The sequence below is a fragment of the Triplophysa rosa genome, unplaced genomic scaffold (genome assembly GCF_024868665.1).
Source record: "Triplophysa rosa unplaced genomic scaffold, Trosa_1v2 scaffold139_ERROPOS793776, whole genome shotgun sequence".
NCBI classification, from domain to species: domain Eukaryota; kingdom Metazoa; phylum Chordata; class Actinopteri; order Cypriniformes; family Nemacheilidae; genus Triplophysa; species Triplophysa rosa.
The window spans coordinates 55843-76875 of NW_026634143.1; the positions used below are offsets into that span (position 1 = coordinate 55843).

Genomic DNA, 21033 nt, shown 5'->3' on the forward strand with positions numbered 1-21033 from the left:
TCATTTGCATTTAAAGAGACATACACCAAAACGATCTGTTTTTCCTCACAGGCAAAAAAATGGACTTGTACGGCACAGTATAATACAAGATCTGTGGTGTATTTTGAGCTGAAACTTCACAGACACATTCTGTGGACTTCTAAGATTTATATCGCATGTTGTGAAAGGGCTACATTAGAGGGCCGTTAATTGGAGCTATCATGCTATGTCATGCATTCTGACTTCTTTACACTGGTAAACGTGCTGGCTTCTCATGCTTAACATGGTCAACTTGTTCAAAAACGAGTTAGACATGTGACGTAGTATTTCTCTACTTGAAGCACTACCCCAGCACTCCAACTTGTTTCGGAAAGTTTTGTCTAATTCTGGATCCCTGTGTCGTCACAGGGATCCTATTCCTTTTATTGACCAAAAGCACGGCAAGGCGAAAGAAAGAGCCCGCCCATGAGCCAACTGACCAAGCGAGGCCCACTTACCATCAAGATTATCTGCGCTGTGTCAAGATGGGCTGCGCTGCGCTGCAGCTCATTACTCTTGCGATAGTGAGAGAAGTTTAGGTGTGTCTGTTTGTTCAGGGCATTTCAGTGATGGATGTTATATAAACGGTGGATATAACGGTGGATTTGGAGATGGTTTGAAACTGATAGATGGTGTGGTCCTAGTGCTAAAAGATGCCAGACATCATCTGCAAGCGGTAAGTCAAACTGAGTCATATGTGTTTCTGTTTTGTTGGCAATCGGCGTGTACGTGCATAATGTAAAGACACGAAGGGATTAATGTGATGATGTGTTGTGTGCTCGTGCTGTAGTTCTGTCCCACTCTCCCCACTAGTCCCGCCTCTAGCAGCTCGTGTTTTTCTGGAAATAATCGTACAGCTGTATCTCTCTTTTATAAATGTCATCAAACTAAATACTCTTCGCAGATACGACGTATACAATACTACTGTATAGGCACTCAAGATTAATATGAGATTGGCAGAAACTGCCTGTGATACGCCATCTTTAAGTGTTATGAAGTGAAACACGAGCATTTTTGATGATCGTTTCTGTTCAGTCCGCTCGTTTTACTGTTTTTAACTACAGCTGTCATCAGTGTTTTTGTTTGGCAGTGGCAGCAGGAATGCGTTAAAATATCATTGGAGACTGTATTCTGTCGATGGTGACACTAAACAACACAACAAGATGATATTTTAAACTCCTTATGTAGCCGAATCTGTGCTGGTTTGGATTGGCCACCTCCAGTTTTCCCTTTGTTTTGCCTCCAGCTAGTGCCGTGACGTAAGCGCGACGTCGGTGCAAAAGGGGTCTATACTGACTTGTCTGTGCATGTTTGTGTCACATGACTGTACGGCAGACTCCACTTCTGATGTTTATATAAGAGCACCAGAGACATCATTAAAGCATCACAAACCTCACCACAACAACCCACACATGCCCGTTCCTTCACAAGAACAATTTCATCCTCCACCTTCACTTTGAACTGCTCCAAAGAAATGGTACAAATCCTCAGATCTTATTTTTCCTTGTTTTCTGATGAACAGTGGGATGCTTTTGTAATAAACACCTCATTTGGAATATGCACGTACAGTAACACATGCAGCCTCGTGTCATTTCACAGAAATCTTCTTTTGTGATACAATCTAAACTGTATATGTACAGTATGTACATCTATAGCAGGAGTCTTCAACTAAAATTGCTTGAGGTCCAGTAAATGAACTCTCCTTACCAGCCGAGGTCCGGACAATTAAATACCTAAAAACATGAATTGATGGTTTTTGGCAGACCAAAGAAATAAACATGTCTTTTTATATCTATACGATGGCATAACAATGTCTGACAACAATATAATGAAGGAAAATGTGCAAAATGCCCTAATCTCTAAACCTGAACTGAACATACATTCATTTCAACATTAACAACTTTAAAAGAAAACTAAAGTGTTGTTTTCTGCTGAACTGAGATTAACAAATAGCAGATACAACATCCTCTGATAACATTTCAGCTCTTCTTGTGGGTGTTGCAGCTGAAAGGGGGGTTTGTTTAATATTTTCATTTAGTTCATGTCTTTATTTTCCTTCTTAACATGTTTCACACGCAGCCTCCACGTACTCTTTTACTATTTCCCTATCAGTAAAGGGCTTGTTATGTTTTCCTAAGATCCACTGTATTCTTAGAGAACATTCATATGCTGGTTGTTGGGCGGTAAGTGAGTGAGGGAGGACCCGTGTAGATCGCTCCTACTGGGCTTTGAGCTCTATATTTTCTCGGACTGCTGCGGGTAAGTTTCTTCATAGTGTCTATGTCTAGTTTCATAATGCCGTTTAAGGTTTCCACTTTTGACAACTGCAACAGACTCCGAGCAAATGAGACAAACCGGCCTTGTGAATGTGGATGCAGGAAGAATAAATGCAAATCTCTCGACCCATTCATCTCGGAAAACATGGTTTTCAGCGTCAACTTTTCTAACTTTTGAAAAGGACATTGTTTTTCAGTCACTGAGAGAGCTATATCTGTCCGCGCGCTGTGCAGACAGATATATCTTTTCTAATCTTTTCAAAAGTTAGAAAAGTTGACGCTGAAAACCATGTTTTCAGCGAGTCTGTCTCGGCTCTCTTCACTCCACGACGTCGACGTCTGAACTAGCAACAGTGCGCATATGTTAACTGTCCGTGGCGCCGTAGGACCCAAACTGCTACTGAGCAACCTTGATGTGCCTGGTATAAATTTGATTGCATTAGAAAATAATGTTAGGCGTTCATTTATTTATTACGTCAAAAGGCTTTGGGTCCGGACGGACGCATCTCGCGGTCCGCATTCGGACCGGAGTCCACTAGTTGGTGACCCCTGATCTATAGTATGCAGTATGTACAGTATTTACTACAGTCGACTGACTCTGAGAATCCAGAGACGTGAGTTGAGACACGAGCACAGCAGCGGCTGCTGAAATCCCTTCAAATCTACTGAATAATTCAAAATGCTGAAAGCTTTATTGAGTTCATGTCAGAAAAAGACACGGGGCTTCAGCAGTATATGAATCTGAGAAGATTCTGCAGAGTTTTTGTTCCTGTCTTCTTTTAGCACATCAATAGAGCTTTGACATTACATTTACGCATTTGGCAGACGCTTTTATACAAAGTGACTTACATTTCATTATACTATACATTTGTTTCTGAGTATGTGCAATCCCTGGGATCGAACACATGGCCTTGGCGTTGCTAATGCCACGCTCTTACCATTGAGCTACAGGGAACATTATTTCTGGTCACGTTGGAAGAATCGGATGTAGTAACGGATGAAAGGAAACAATAATAATCAGATGAATTATTCAGTGAATGAAAACATGAAACACTTCTCATTGTGTAAACACTGAACATCAATGAGCCTGAGGTGGTCTTTCACACACACTCACACACACGCACACGCGCGCGATGTGTTCACGTGACCGATCAAACGTCCAGCTGCTTTTTCAAAGCTGTCAAATGACAGATCTACAATGTGCAAGACTTCTGCAGCTACAGTGTTGCAGAGATCAATACGTAAAATCAGACTCACACAGACACTCTGCTGTGTGTGTATATATATATATATATCAATAATACATGACTTCAGTCTGAAATATCATCTTCATTTGAGTCATGATTACACACACACACACACAATCTGACTAAACTATTCTTTACCTTTTGATTAAAGACACTGAGCAGTCATTCACAGTGTCGGCTGGATCACTTTAAAACCTGCTATGAGCCCAGTATCCAAACACTGCACAGGTAATCACCTGATTTTCCCAGCTTTCTCTCAGTCTTGTTCACAGAAGGAACACATGAAAGTCTACTCTGGAATCATGCAGTTGATGTAGAAACCACAGAATTCATTTGCAGATACTGTGGTGGACATGAGAAGAGATGAAATAGCCCGACCCCGGTGACATTATGAACGTCAATAGCTTCATGTAAACATATATGTCTATTGTCCTTTTGTCTAATATTGTCCTTTTTGTCAAATGTGTATTGTCTCTCACATATTTCTTTTTTACGTTTTGTTACCGGTGCCTTGTCACTTTTTAACCTGTATGTGCACTGGAAGCTTCTGTCACTCAGACAAATTCCTTGTGTGTCCAAGCACACTTGGCAATAATGCTCTTTCTGATTCTGATTCTGATATATAAACAGGTATTTTCTAAGCTGTTGACACACTCTGTCAAGTGCTGCTACACGCCATAGCCTTTTATCACACATCGTGGATTCTGCCGTGCTTCCTTTATTGTTTGTTTGTTTGTTTTTTGCTATTTTAAAGCTGTATTGCACAAAATAGGACTGTGTGATATTGTAGTCATCATCATTTAAATGGATAGAAGCTGACCATGGGCAAAAAAACACACCGCTTACAAATAAATCAATATATAAATCTGCCTCATGAAATAAACTATTAACAAATGATTCAAGTAAACTCTGCGTGTTCGTGTTAGTTTCCTTTCAGAAGGTTTCATTGAGATATTCTACAGCGAGATGACTTTATCAGATAAGTGTTCTCATGTACCCGCTCCAATTTTCCACTAACCCATTTACTGTATTTAACAGTGCTATTTAAAGGCCGTCCTGTCACTTCATGTATATCTTTATTTCAGCGTAACTGCAAGAGGGTTTTCTTTTTGGAAAGTTGAGTGATATTATTTTTGGCAGGCTTTCATGAGTTTAGAATGATGAACAAGCTTGAGCCTTTCGAATCTCTTTCCTTTTTAGGCTGTATGTTTATGAGAGGCTTTGTGTTTGTTAATATCAGCTGAGGCCTGCATAGAGGTGAAAGCACATTTCTCCACACACAGTTCAAGTTCAAGTTCAAGTTTATTTGGAGAGCACGTTTAAGCATGGACCAGGCCAAGCAAAGTGCTGTACAATTGACAATAACATATCAAAACAAATAGAAAAGACTATAATGATAAAAAAACAATGTTTCTATGTATGAAAAGCCAAGAAGAAGAGATGGGTTTTTAAGGAGGCTTTGAACTCAGATAAGGGGGAAGCCGATCTAATGTGAGCTGGTAAATTGTTCCAAAGAGCGGGACCGGCTGCTTGGAAAGCTCTGGATCCTCTGGTCTTTAGACGAGTTCTGGGATCTGGAGGAGACATTTGCCCTCAGAACGTAAACCCCTCGCCGGGGAATACGGGTGGAGTAAATCAGATAGATACGGAGGAGCAAGATTGTTTAATGATTTGTAGACAAGTAGTAGCAATTTGAAGTGAATTCTATAATGATAACAGTATGACGAGGGTCCTGAATGAGTTGAATGAAAAAGAAAGAAAGTATTTTCTACTCTATGAATGTCTAGTTGTTTTCTCCATTACCTTTCTTGATCTTGCGGTGGAAGTTGATGGCGTCCACAGATGCCGTCACGATGTTTGTCTTGCAGTGCCGGGCAGCTACGATCCCGGCCACCTCATCCATCAGCTTCATGGTCACACCTGACGACACAAACACCAACACGCCCGTCAACTATTCGTACTAACCCATTTATTTAGTCATGCGGTGTATGGATATAATGTATACAGTGAGGGATATACCTCTGTGCTTGCCAACAAGGGTTTCTCCACCCTTGCTCGGGGATCAAATACTTATTTCACTGACTGAAATGCAAATCAATTTATAACCTTTATATACATTTTTTCCCCAGATTTTTTGGTTGATATTCAGTTAAAATAAACCAACCATAAAAATGATAGACCCTTCATTTCTTTGTAAGCAGGCAAACTCAGGGGATCAAATAATTATTTCCCTCACTGTACATTATTAATATGAATTATTATTTGATTGTTGAAGTCACATGAATGTGCTTTAAAAAAGAAGCTGGATGTATGAGTATACGAGTGAAACTGCAGTTATCCACCAGCACGTCTCCCAGCAACAGCTTTCTCCACAGCTGTCAATCAATTGGGGGGGACCTACCGTGGAGCTGTGGCCCCAGGATGACGTCACGTGCTAATTTACATATTTATGACATCAATCCTTAGTTTTGGCATGGTAACTTTGGGGAAAGCGACGATAGTTTCCTACTGAATGAAAGCTATGGTTTATCCAAAAAGATGCTAGGTTTGTCGTTATGTGTTTATTCTGAACAAAATTCACAAAATGGGTCGGAAAAGTCACTAAATCTAGCAAAAAAGTTGCGGGACAAATTAGAAATGAATGAGAATCACGTGGGGAAGGTTTTACATTCAAATTATATTTACTATTAACATTTAATGATACACAAAATGCTAAACATCAATAATAAGAAAATATGATGTTTTTATTTATAGCTGAGACAAATTTTAATTGGCTGGAGTTGCCCCCATGTTCCCCTAAACTCCGCCCTATGGCTGTCAATCGTAGAAGTGGGAGGTTAAACAAACAGTTCTTTAATGGGAAACTTTTTCTTAGAGGATTTAAAAGGAAAAAGGCATAAACAACTTAATTTTGTGTTTTGGGGCCAGAAAACAACCCTTCATTAATATTAGAACTACACCTCAGACAACAAAATCAAATCAAATCTGATGTCATGAGCCCTTTACAGACTTATTACAGGCCGAAATGTGTTACTGTGTAATGTGGTGTTGTAGGACTAAATACACGTTCATGAACAGATGTGTTCTGATGAGTGAACATTTCACAGCACAAAGAGTTTTATGAATGAAATATATAGGTTTAGATTGAATGGATCACTGTCGGTCTCAGGAGAAACATTTATTCTCAATCACACAAAAAAACTTCCATCTTTATTTATTCATCCATCTATTCCAGTGTTGTGTGAGGAACATTATATGTAAAGCAGCTCCCTTTTCCCTGTTGAAGAAATCAGCACGTGATACCTGGTTAGATAGTTTTGAAGCATGGTAACTGGTTTGTGCTGGTTTAAGATGGTCATGTGGTCATGCTCAGGGTTAGGGCTTCAAAACCTACCTAACCAGCATATGCTGGTTTCTTCAACAGGGTTATTTAGACTGAAACATTTCTATATTGTATTATATATAAAGAACCAATTATACAACAGTTCTCGAAACATATTCCTCCAGTTTCTGATTGATCTACACACTTGTACCATGGAACTGTTGTATAAATGCAATACCGCTCTGGTAGTCGTGTGATGGTGCTCTTATATCAGCCGTGCTGATATGAGAGCACAATCACACTCCTACTCCAGACATTTTTCATGAATATTCTCCTCTGCAAATCAATGACATGAGACGTTTGGCCAGAAGAATATATGGTCACGTAACAGGGAACAGCATCAGAACAGCTCCAATGGTGCCTCAAGACGCTGTCTAGGTAGGGAGCTCACTAGGTTTTGGAACATCAGTCATATAGAGAAATGGTGGAGAGTTGTATTGGAAATGAAGATGCTGCTGACAGAGATAAATGCATTTCCTTTCATTCAAGACCAAAGATATTCATACATGTCCGTTTCTTTCTGAACTAAAGAAAGAATTAAAACGCCGCGAGAGAGAGGGCAGAATAAATAACTGATATTACACACATTTCTCATTCCAGACATGGTTCTGGGGTCTATTCGTCATCTTAACTATAGCACTACACCACATCATTTCTCTTTTCATGATAGCGTCAGAAGACTTCCAGAAGGGTTCGTGATTATTGTTGGATTAGTTAAGAGAGATGGGTAGAGTGCAGAATGACACTGAGAGGCCCTGTGCGTGTTTGTTTTGTAAGCTCCCTTGACACCATACAGGCAGAGACTTGACTTCTGGAGCTCATTGAATCAGACGCTTTTAGCCGTGGACCCTCGGGAAACTCATCTCCAAGTGAGATTCCCTCAATTTACACTTCACCTCCAAAAACTCTTTTCTGAATTTGAAGCTTTATCGGACACCTAGACATTCACACATACCAGCTGCTCCACCTGCCCAAATCCTAAAGAATCAGCATGACCTACACAACACATGACCCCACCAAAGAAATCCAGCCTTCAAAACACAAGCTGCTGATGCTATGAGAGGAAAATGTTGACGATGATGATAGTAACAGAATACTTCAGACTCAAGTGCAGCTTCTGAAGCAGGAATACACATAAACATGCTGAAATTGTATTTTGGTTTGGTAGGAAAAACAGCTCAATATTACGTCCAGTTATTTGAACTCAGATAAGCTCGCTCTCTCTCTCTCTCTCTCTCTCTCTCTCTCTCTCTCTCTCTCTCTCTCCCTCCCTCCCTCTCTCCCTCCCTCCCTCCCTCCCTCCCTCCCTCTCTCTCTCCCCCCTCCTCCCCCTCCTCCTCCCTTCTCCCTCCCCCCCCCTCTCCCTCCCTCCCTCCCATCCCCCCTCCTCCTCCCCCTCCCCTCCTCCCTCTTCCCTCCACTCTCCTCCCTTCCCTCCTCCCTCCCTCTCTCCTCTCATTCCTACCCTTCCCTCCCTCCCTCCCTCGCCCTCCTCCCTCCTCCCTCCCCCCTACACTGCTTCCCATATCCCTACCCTCCCTCCTCTCTCTCACTTCCTCCCCTCTCTCCTCCCGTCTCTCTCTCTCTCTCGCAGCCTCTTCTCTCCCTCTCCTCCTCTTCCCTAGCCTTCATCCTCTCCCCCGTCACATTCCCTCCCTCCTCCCCTACCCTCTCTCTCTCTCTCTCTCTCCCTCCTCCCTCCTCCCCTCCCCCTCCCCCTCCCTTCTTCCCTTCCCTCTCCCTCTCTCTCTCTCTCTCTCTCTCTCGTGCGCATGCGCGGAGTGACTGTGATGATGTGTGTGGAGATACCGAGTGAGTTTCAAACTTTCCTTTCCAGTTTTATTTTCTTTAGATATTACTTTGGATTAAAGGGGAAGTGTTATAGAGCGGATTTATCAGCATCGCTGGTAAAATGGGCTCAAATTCGGATGGCTTTTCCGGTTTGACACGCGTGTAAATGCATGCCGGCAGATGAGTCCGTTTCCATCGAAAAAGGTTTAGTTGCTATTGGCAGAGAAACGGGTGCACAAAACATCGTGTCTGCTTCTAGGATGAATAGAGCAATAGTGGTTGAAATGGTCAATCACTTAGTGGAGTGTGGTTTGACTGATCAGGATGTGTTTGTTCCAGTATTACACCTCTGTCTAATCTTTTGAAAAAAGTGATGTTGTCAAACGTACCCCCGTTTATCTCTGATAAAGCGCTCGAGTCTATTTTAGCGCGTTATGGAAAATTGGTTGGATCGATTAAAATGATTCCTCTGGGATTGAAGGCCCCAGAGTTGAAACATGTCACGTCATTCAGACGTCAGGCTTTGATGATATTAAGTGCTGAATTCGCAACGCTTTAAGCGTCTGTTAAATTGAAGGATTATACGATCTTTATCAGCACCGAGTCCATGAAATGCTTCGTTTGTGGAAAAATACGGTCACATTAAAACGGCCTGCCCTGTGGCTAAGGAGGCTCAAAACGTGAGGAATGTTTCAGAACTTAATTCAGAGCAGAATTCAAATGCTCCGGAGAATAATGATTTATCAGATGGAAATGCTACAGATGTTGCGAGCGCTGGAAATTCCGCGCTTACTGAAACTGAAGAACAGAACAGGTGCATAAAAGGAGTAATGATGAGATGACTGAGTCGGGTATGAAACCACCTGATGCTAAACAGAGCAAAGTGAATGATAGCATGAAGGCGGTTGGTGAGGTAGGGCAATCTGGAGAACAAGATGAGCCTAAAGTGAGCAAAGATTTGAATGAGATGCAGGCATCAAGCAGCACTCGCAGTCACAGCGACATTGATTTGCTCTTTGAAAAGACCAAATCTCAGGATACTGACATTGATTTGGAAAGTGTTTTTTCAGATTTAATCACTGATGAACCAGTAGAATTCAATTCTCAGGAAAATATCTTTGAGAAATTCAAGAAGTCTGATTATTATACTGTAGAACAGATAAATGACTTCCTGGATGCTACAAAGAATCAGAGAAAAATAAAGGTTGAAATGCACTTTCCTGATTTAAGGCTTTTTATTGAATCCTCTCAAATTGCTATGAAGAAAGCAACAATTGAGGAATTAGATAAGCCTAAACTCTACCGATTAAAGAAATTTATGAGTGCTGTCAGGAAAAGAATAAAGAAAAACTTTCAAAGATTGAACATGTACTGGAAATTACATCAATTTTGGATTTGATTTATTTTCTCTTTATTCATCCTGATGGTGTCTTTTAACATCGGATCCTTAAATATAAATGGCTGTAGGGATGTACGAAAGATAGGTGTTTTGTTTAAGTATTTACAACTTAAAAAAGCAGATGTAATTTTATTACAAGAGACACACACTGATGTTTGTAATCGAGCAGATTGGATAAATGAATGGGAAGGTGGTATTAGTCTTAGCCACGGTACCAATGTGAGTGCTGGTGTTGCTTTTTTGATTTCAAAACGTGTTAAAGACAATCCAGTTTTCTTAGAAGTTATACCTGGAAGACTTCTGCGATAAGCAATAATAGTTTTTCTTTCTTTAATATTTATGCTCCTAATATAGGAAGTGAGCATAGTGCTTTTTTCCTAAGACTTTCTGAAGAATTGTTGAAGGTCTCTGAGGACAAGATTGTTGTGATAGGTGGTGATTTGAATTGCACTGTTGATTATAAGCTTGATAGGAATCACGAGGAACCTCATTTTGGTTCTACAGATGTTTTTAAATCTTTAGTTAATAGACATTATCTGGTAGACTTGTGGAGGGATGCTTATCCTTACGTTAAACAGTATACTTGGTTGAAACTTAATTCAAACAATAGTTCTGCTGCAAGACTGAATCGCTTTTATACTGAGGAATGTAATAAAGGGAGATTTTTTTGGTAGCTGTATCTCACCTACATCTATATCAGATCATCATTATATTTCTATGTCTATGTCTGTTCTGTCAGCTAAATCCAATCAGTCACACTGGCACTTCAATAATAGATTACTTCAAGATCACACTTTTGTGCACTCTTTTGATCTTTTTTGGAACTCTTGGAGAGAAGAGAGATCTAGTTATACATCTTCAAGCCAGTGGTGGGATCTGGGAAAAGTGCAGATAAAAGATTCTGTCAAAAATATACAGCAAATAATACTGAAGGCTTGAAAACGAAGATGACTTTAATAGAACAAGAAATTCTTCAGCAAAGCTTCAATGAGAGAGGTGGATCTTCATCAACTGACATCATTAAAAAGAACAAGAGCCTTTTGAAGGATTTGTTGGAGGAGCAGGAGAAAGAAACTCTTGTTAGAACAAGATACTTAAAGTGAAATGAAATGGACGCCCCAACTGCCTTTTTTTTTGGGCTGGAGAAAAAGTTACATTTTTTATGAATTTTTTTCATAAACTTAAAATCCCTAATGGTAATGAAACTACAGATCAACGAGAAATTATAGCTTCTGCCATTTCTTTTTATGAGAAACTGTATCAATCAGAACTCTGTGATGAAGCAGCAGTTAAGGAACTTCTAGATCTTCCACAGTTGTCTAAGGAAAACAAGATGGAACTGGAGGGTTTTTTGACCTTTGCTGAGTTTTCGAGTGCTGTGGAGGAGCTGAATAGTGGCAAATCTCCTGGGCTGGATGGTCTCCCTGCTGAATTTTTTTAATGCTTTTGGAATGTGCTTGGACTTGATTTGTATGATTTTTTAGAGTCTTTTAATCAAGGTATTTTACCCTTGAGCTGTCGGAGAGCAGTGCTGACATTAATTCCCAAGAAAGGAGATCTTGGTCTCTTACAGAATTGGCGTCCTGTGTCGTTGTTGTGTACTGATCTTAAAATACTGTCAAAAGCTATAACTAACAGGTTGAAGAAATGTATGGCAACTATAATTCACGAGGACCAGACATACTGTATCCCTAAAAGGACAATTTTTGACAACCTGTTTTTGTTAAGATATATTATTGCAGTTGCCAAAAAACATCAAATTGATATTGGACTCTTATCCTTAGATCAGGAGAAAGCCTTTGACAGAGTGGACCATTTACATTTGCTAAAGACTCTTTGGTTTTGGTACACAATTTGTGTCTTGCATCAAGCTACTATACAATGATACATCTAGTATGCTCAGGATTAATGGTTGTTTAACCAGGCCTTTTGCAGTAAAAAAAAAGGCATACGGTAAGGATGTCCTCTTTCAAGACTTTTGTATTCAATTTCTATTGAGCCTTTGCTGTTATACTTAAGGAAACGACTACATGGACTTGGTGTTCCTGGTTTTCCAGAAATCGCACCTGTTAAACTTACAGCTTATGCTGATGATATAACTGTTTTTATTAGAAACACTAAGGACATGACTGCCTTGACTTCTAGTTTGAAAACTTTTCAAAAAGTGTACATCCCTGTTACTGGGTGAGTGGCGAAACATGGACCCTCCTCAACTACCACAACAATGTAAATGGGTTAAAAATGGTTTTACAGTTCTTGGAATTCATTTAGGAACTGATATTTATATGAAAAAGAATTGGGAAGGTCTAGTCGACAAAGTGGTGGCGAGACTACAGAAGTGGAGATGGATCCTCCCAAAGTTATCTTATAGAGGGAGATGTTTAATTGTCAATAATTTAGCAGCCTCAATGTTATGGCCAGTGTTGGGTAAGTTACTCTCAAAAAGTAATTAATTACTAGTTACTAATTACATATTCAATAGTGTAATTACATTATGGTACAAATGACTCTCTCCAAAATGCATTTAGTTACTTATTACTAATTACTTTCTATATCCTATATCAACCTTGATTAGTTAAGTGATTCAAGGATAGGCATGAAAGGGCTCTTTTAATTCATTCAAATAAATAATATTAAACTACATAAAGTACTCTTATTAACTGACCAAAGTATTACAAATGTGAGAATTATACATGGAGAGTACTTCATTCAACAAAATGTACACTTGGTAACTTTCTACTGGGACAGGCAAAGTTGGCTATTCTAAAATCTCACACAAGTAAAAGTGAAGGGGAAGATACTGAATTGCTTTGAGTGTTGAAATCTCTAGTAGAGTACCGAGTAGCTGTAGAATACACATACTGTAAATTAATAAACAATATGTATGTTTTTGATGTGAGGTGGAGTGTAGAAGATGCTCTTGTGGTAAGAGATGAGACTGGAGAGTTGTTTTAATTGGTGATTGTTTTTTTCTTAGTTTTGTCTTGTTTTGTGTGAGGTGTGAAGAATGTTGATTATTAAAAGAGTCTCTCTCTCTCTCTCTCTCTCTCTCTCTCTCTCTCTCTCTCTCTGTCTGTGACTCCATATGCCTTCAGTAAGGTGACATGAAGGTCGAGCTGACTCACTGTCGTAATGGAGAGAGAGCTGGAGGACATTTCTGAAATTGAGTCGGAAAGCTGCTTGGCTTTTGTCTCCGTCACCATCAGTCAGATCATTTGCATACATCCCAGCCACAGCACAACTTCCAGCCAATTCATTCAGAGCTCGACTGTCGACAACACGGTCTGTGTATATCTGACTTCACAGGTGGACAGTAACGAAGTAAATTTACCTGAGTACTGTACTTAGTACACTTTTTGAGTATCTGTACTTTACTTGAGTATTATTTTTTCTGAGTACTTGTACTTTAACTTCACTACATTTGAAAGACAAATATCATACTTTTTACTCCACTACATTTATAAAAAAGTCCAAAAGTAGAAAATGGTTTCTATGCAGCGGGGTTTCCTGTGTGCGCAATTTATCTGGCTTGCGATCTGCCAGGACCTTTTACTGTTGCCAAGTACTTCAGTTTTTCTAAGCTCATGGTTTTCCGGCAAGCTTTGAATGGCCATTTGGCAGATTTTTTTGCGCAAATCTGGCAACTCTGGGATCTTCCCCGTTAAACTAATATAAACGTAGCACGTTTTTAAAAAAAAAACACTAACCCTCTTGCTTTCTCTCAACAGGTAGTGGTCTAGCTTTTGTTAAAACTAGTAACTTTGTATTGGCACCTATTGCATTATTGCTCCTGTATGACATATCGCTTATTGCTCCTTATACTCTTTGTAAGTCGCTTTGGATAAAAGCGTCTGCTAAATGACTAAATGTAAATGCTACACCGTTGATACCGCTCTAAAAAGACAAATAGAACAATAAAAGACGAAAAAAGCACATGTTAAAGTGTGGTGTAATCATCTGTGGGTTACGATCAGTCAAAGATCATAGAAACATTGTCATGAAAATGATCGGCATAACGGCTAAACGGTAAATAAGCATCACATACACCTTGAGCTACGTGTGCGTGTTAACTTCTGTTCAGCTGCTATATCATTTAAAGCGATTTGGAAAATGAATGATGTTTTTACTGAAGTAACTATAGTTGAAGTGTTCCTGTTGAAATAAAAACAATAGAACCCTGCCCAAAATACAACATAAAATGTAATGGATTTAATGGTTATAATGGGAATTGCACTATGGATACTTGTTGTCTACTTGTATGTGATGGATTCTATTGGTGGGATGGTAAATCCTATTGGAATAAAACCCAAAACACACTACAAAGAGGAATTTAATTTAAAAATCTCATTCTAATTCAAAAATTCATTGTTTTTTTCAGCAGGGATGGTATTTGCAGTAAAACCACAGTATCAACATATTTACCATTTTCTATATATAGGAACCATACTCCAATTAATAATCTTTAGTAAAACCACAGCAACTAAACATATAATGAACATAGTTCATTATACTAGCTATAGTTTACAGTATGTTTGTAGTTAAATTATGGTAATACAAATGGTAATAAATCCAACAAACACATGGCTTCTACACTTTACTATTTACAAGAACCTTACTACTTACTGGTAAATTGCTGCTAAAACTGGTAAAGGGAATATACAAAATAAAAGAACACTGCTCATAAATACATATAGGCCTAGGGGGCTAATGAGGATAATTAGGCTAAATGATCATACAGGATTATATCTAAACTAAACATATATGTGCTAAACATATAAAGCTCTTAAAGGAGTTGCTCACTGCAAAATTTGCCCCCATTGACTTTCCATAGTAGGAATAAAAACTACTATGGAAAGTCAATGGGGGCAAATTTTGAAGTGAACTACTCCTTTAATACAACTGATACTGTGAGCTACTCTGTGTATTCAGTTGGTTGCTTCAGGGGCATAAGGTATACGACAATAAAACAATGCACAACTGACATAAAGGAAATTTACTTTTAATACTTAAGTACGTTTAAAAGCACGTACTTCTGTACTTTTACTCAAGTAAGAATCTGTCTTTACAACTTTTACTTGTAGTGGAGTAATATTTGACCAATAGTATCTGTACTTTCACTCAAGTAAGGAAGTTGTGTACTTCGTCCACCTCTGCTTCAGACTGAAGCAAAACGGCATGAAACAACAGTTCAAACTGAAATGCTGAGAAAGCATCACCATGAAGCTCACTTGACCTCACATAGATTTATCCCCGGCGTGTAATTCTTCTAAGCTCTCTGGTTCTTTTAATCATAACGGTACAGTGAAATACTGAAGGATTACCATAGAAACGGCTGCTGGAATATTTTCACAATCATATTTCCCTGTACACACTGAACTCCGTCATGAGTCACAATTCATCATCCACTCAACACAAACTATTGATGATTGTTGACGAGCAAACCTGTCTGTGTGCTGTTAATAAGATTGAGTAACATGTGTTTGTGTCGTCCTATCAGATGATGAGCATCAGCTATCATTATTTATTCATGTTAGTTCATTGTGCCAATGTTAAAGGCTGAGTAGGCCATCCTGTCCACAAACAATTTTTTTCGTGCTGGTTGAAATTCTCTTCACATCCTTATAGCAATCAATGAGTGAAGTGGTCCAATGATATTTTTCTTATTAGATATCATCTGTGGAAGGTGTAGGACTAAAATACATTCACCCAATCATTGCTCGACTGCCATGATACGTCATGTGCACATTTTCAGTCCAAGTATTTTGCATCCCACTGCGCATCCTGTTCACACAGACATCATACGTCATCAGCGTGCTCACGTGCGCTGTGCAGACACAGCTGGAGCGTGACAGGTGAACAGCTGGAACATAACATTTCCCTTCAACTGACAACAATGAGTTAAGCCTAACTTGCAAAGGACCCACAAACAGAAAGACAGTGGAAACTGCTATGACTAAACACCATCTTGACCAGCAAAGAGATGAAAGCAGAATTGAAATCTGCAGACAGCTGCGGGAGTCAAAGGGTTTCAGAAGATGATGGCATGGTTGCTGTGTTTCTTCTGGACAGTTAGATTACATTTTAATGGGTTTTATTAATGACGCAGCATTATTTTGTTTCTCAACTTTTTAATTTATTAAGTATTTTTGTTCAATGACTGTAATAAACATCACATACTGTTTTGCATTGATATCCGAACAGTTTTATCAAATATATGCTCTAGCAGCAGTAATATAATTTGCGCGAGGAGTGCAAATCCGATCATACAGTACCTTTATAATGATACTGCGCGTCACTCACAAATCCAGACGAACTCACACTGCTAAATCCCCCATACTAAGCATTCACAATATAACATCCATTTGCACTTTAAGGGCGGTTTCACATCAGCACTTTTGGTGCGCATCCGGGTTCCATTAACGTCAGAGTTCGGTTGGTTTGGGTGATGTGAACGCTGTCTTCCGAACCCGCGAACTGTACCCGAGCAATCGTACCAAATCGCAGAAGGGAACCGCTATTAATGACGTATTATTTGGCAAGAATGTGTGTTTGTGTGTGTGTTTCACTCACTTCCTGTAAATCTCATTTCTGTTCGCCTTCAGCATTCTTAAGAGCATTATAACAGCTGTTTTTAAACTATCGTCCGAAAATGGCTTTCATCAGCCGATGTATTGGTGCATCTCTACTGAAAACTAAACTGAGTCTGTTTAGGGAAGTAACAGTCCAGTTTGATGTGATGTGTGCTGAAATGATGGAAACGAAGCACTGATGTTGTTGATCTACATTAAAGCTTGTAGTTTTGTTAAATGTCATGCTGATGTCACATAGGCTGCGTTTACATTTGGCCTTGTTCCTCTTTCTGTTTTAGTTCATGTGTATATCCCCTTAGTATGTTTGTTGCCTTCCTCTGTGATTATGTGTTTTCAGTATAATAAACACTTTTATTATGTTTATTCCTGTTTGCGTTGAGTTTGGACTTCACTTGTGATAGTGTTTTTAGGCTTTTTAAGCCGTATGGATTATTTAAACATTGATTTGCAGTGTAGAACATGCATTTTTCATGTTATTTACATCAAGGGATGTGTTTGTAGAAGATGACAGCCTGCCACAGATGCGGAGCATATGTTTTCAACCTGGAATATTTCTTTCACATATTTAGTTCTTGAGGGTTTACTCACACAAAACTCCCACTGTCTCACAACACATTCAACAGTGGCACACTGGCACAGAGCCGTGCTTTCCCACTAACACACACACTGGAGCTGTGATGAATGTAACCTGTCTTTGCTGTATAATCATTCCGACTGGAGGAAATCCAGATGCATTCATGCACCCATCTGCCCCTCTCCTCTAACACACAAACACACACACACAAGACACACGGCACAGAAAATCAGCTGCCACCTCTCTGCTTGTAATTCTGTGATATTCACATCCTACAAAAACACCATCAAACCCACCGCTGAGGTCTGTTATTAACAAAGTTGGCGAGGAGCACGTGCAGATACCTAACCCGGCTGGCTGGCTATGACCAATCTCACCAATCATCATTTTAGCTCGGGAGAAAACCGCTACAAACAGACAAGACGCCTTACCCTGATTCTCTCTACATTTTCGCAGCATCAATGGTTTTGTTGGTAGTTAAAGGCAGCTGGTGTGAGAGTGTGAAGAGTTTCTTCAGTTCTTTCAGTCGTGCAGTTTCACCTCGATCGAGGTTACAGAAAAACCTGCCATGCTTTCTAACAGAATTGAATATAATGAATTTTGGACTGTTTGTCAGTAAGATGACAGCTTGAACACATGACCTCATCTACACATCACTGCTATTCATATCCACCTGTCACTGGATCAGATGAGCTCTGAATGTTGTTCATCTTCCCTCATCAACTCCCACACATTTCACTTTCAGATGTTCAAAAGCATCTCATGTCAAGCAAGAAACAAATGTTTTAGATAGGAGACATGTGCCTTTAAAGACACACTTTACCAAAAGATTCTGTATTTTTCCTGTGAAATGAAGACGAGAGGTTATGAAGAATGTCTTACCAAAACCAAATCTGATGCTTCCAGAAGTGACCAACAAATCACAACAAATGAAGTCATTACTGAAGGCATAAAAACAATGAAGGCATTATATTTCAGGCATTCTAACTGCTTATTTGGTCACAATGCTGAATTTCACATAAACTGAATGTCACGGAACGGAAGGACAGAACCCAAATGCAGGCAGGTGAAGGGTTAACACAGATCTTTAATGAACAGAAACAAAAACCCACGATGGGGAAACAGTACACAACAAAACGAATAATCAAACAGAAATACCTCCCGCAAGGGGGACAAGACAAACGGGGTCAATACTCCAAATAATAAGTCCAACGCAAAAGGGAAAGTCCACAGGAACGCAGAATCCACAAGACAACAGGCTAATCCACAGACAAATAGCGTAACAACCATAGAACAAAATCGCACAGGACAGAGAACAAAGGGACATTAAGAAGGGAACACTAACGAGGGATAATTACAAAAGGGACGTGACGGGCAGGTGACAGAGATCACACACAACGGGCATGATTACGGGAGTCAGGAGGGCGGGGCTGAACGACATGACAGGAGGACACGCAGCGCAAAGTGAACAACAATGGCCACGTGTCTTCCACACATAACAAAACAAGCACAAAAGACATGGCACCGTCACAACTCTGTCCACAGACCAGAAACCTCATGATAGGAAAGACAGAGTTGTGACACTACCCCCGCTCCAAGGGACGACCCATGGCGTCCCAAGGGAGAATCCTCAGCGGGCAAGAACAGAGAAACACAAGGACAAACACCATAAACACAACACAGAACAGACTAAGGGTAACATAGAAGAGACAAGGATGGGGTTGGGGTGGGCCAATAAAAATAACAAACATGGGAGGGGGGGTGGGACCAAACAAGAGTTCAGAGGAGGCACAGTCTTAATCCCCGGCTGCGCTCGAGGGTGCAGAGTCCTGGGGGATTCTGTGGGGGAAGTCCTGGGAGGGACCGCCGACTTGCACGTCGGCGGGACAAGGCTGGGACCCGGCTGGAAGGCCGGCTGGACAGGGCTTGACACCAGCTGGAAGGCCTGCTGGACAGGTCTTGACGCCGGCTGGAAGGCCGGCTGGACAGGGCTTGACGCCGGCTGGAAGGCCGGCAGGAAAGGGCTTGACGCCGGCTGGAAGGCCGGCTGGACAGGGCTTGACGCCGGCTGGAAGGCCGGCTGGACAGGGCTTGACGCCGGCTGGATCACCGGCTGGGACGCCGGCTGGATCACAGGCTGGGACACCGGCTGGAACGCCGGCTTGCCCTGGACTGGATGCCGGACTGGATACCGGACTGGACGCCGGCTGGATCACCGGACTGGACTCCGGCTGGATCACCGGACTGGATGCCGGCTGGATCACCGGACTGGACGCCGGCTGGAACAACGGCTGGGGTGCCGCCTGGATAACCGGCTGGTTCGCCGGCTGGAATGCTGGCTGAGGTGCCGGCGGAAAAGGCAGCAACCCCCTCTTCTTCTTCTTCCGGGGTCGGACCACTGAGCACGTGGCTGGCTGCAGGGGTGCGGATGGTGGGGGAGCCATCTCCGTGCCTAAAGAGTCAGATGGGGAGTCCCATGACTCCCTTCTCCCACGCCTTCCACGGAGGCTGGGAGGGCCAGCACCAGTGGAGGATGAGGCGGATGGACCTGAGAGTCTCACCATCCCTGTGGTCAGAACGCCGTCCTCCGGGATTGAACCCAGGGGGGGACGGGAGGAGTCCTGGGAGCCTCTGGAAGAGAGACCCTTTACCAGATTCTGGAAAGGCCCCCGGATCATCCTCTCCCGTTCATCCGGTGGAGGGGGACTGACGAGGCCTGCGAGGAAGTATGAGTTCAGCAGGATCTCTGGAAGAAAGCCCCGCCTAGCCACCGATGCCCGGGCATACTCCTCCAGGGTCCGATCGCCCTGAGGAGGAAAAGGACCGTTGCCCTTCTGGACATCGGAAGTGATCGACTGCCACCAAGTCCGGGTCGAGCTGCTGCCTGCTGGGTTCATAAGTGCCGATTTTGTTCTGTCACGGAACGGAAGTACAGAACCCAAATGCAGGCAGGTGAAGGGTTAACACAGATCTTTAATGAACTGAAACAAAAACCCACGATGGGGAAAACAGTACACAACAAAACGAATAATCAAACAGAAATACCTCCCGCAAGGGGGACAAGACAAACGGGGTCAATACTCCAAATAATAAGTCCAACTCAAAAGGGAAAGTCCACAGGAACGCAGAATCCACAAGACAACGGTAATCCACAGACAAATAGCGTAACAACCATAGAACAAAATCGCACAGGACAGAGAACAAAGGGACATTAAGAAGGGAACACTAACGAGGGATAATTATAAAAGGGACGTGACGGGCAGGTGACAGAGATCACACACAACAGGCATGATTACGGGAGTCAGGAGGGCGGGGCTGAATGACATGACAGGAGGTCACGCAGCGCAAAGTGACAACAATGGCCACGTGTCTTCCACACATAACAAAACAAGCACAAAAGACATGGCACCGTCACAACTCCGTCCACAGACCAGAAACCTCATGATAGGAAAGACAGAGTTGTGACACTGAAGTGATCAGAAATGACAATTGTCAATACATCGCATCAGCATCACGTACTGCTTCTGGCATCTGAATATGCAGGAGTGAGAATAAACCCCATGTTCCAGACATGAAACAAAGTCTCTTCTCTAGGTTTTATTAATACATTCAAATAATAGCATTCTGGAGCTCTGGAAGGCATTGAGGTCTGAGGTCAATTAAACTGGGATTTCCCATCTTCCCTGTAGGTTTCGTTTTATGCAAACCAATGAATTTATGTTGGCGTGCGGCTTCAGCACTAAAGAGGACTATTGT

The 21033-nt window shown here is 41.4% G+C and overlaps 1 protein-coding gene across 3 annotated transcripts in view; it reads right to left on the reverse strand.

Moving 5' to 3' along the window:
* Positions 1-21033, reverse strand: part of acot7 (acyl-CoA thioesterase 7) — a 61362-nt gene that overhangs the window by 17574 nt on the left and 22755 nt on the right. For all 3 annotated transcript variants that reach the window (XM_057326847.1, XM_057326848.1, XM_057326849.1), the window contains one exon: positions 5345-5461. In XM_057326847.1, coding sequence (XP_057182830.1) covers positions 5345-5461 — 117 coding nt within the window. The remainder of the gene's footprint in view (positions 1-5344; positions 5462-21033) is intronic.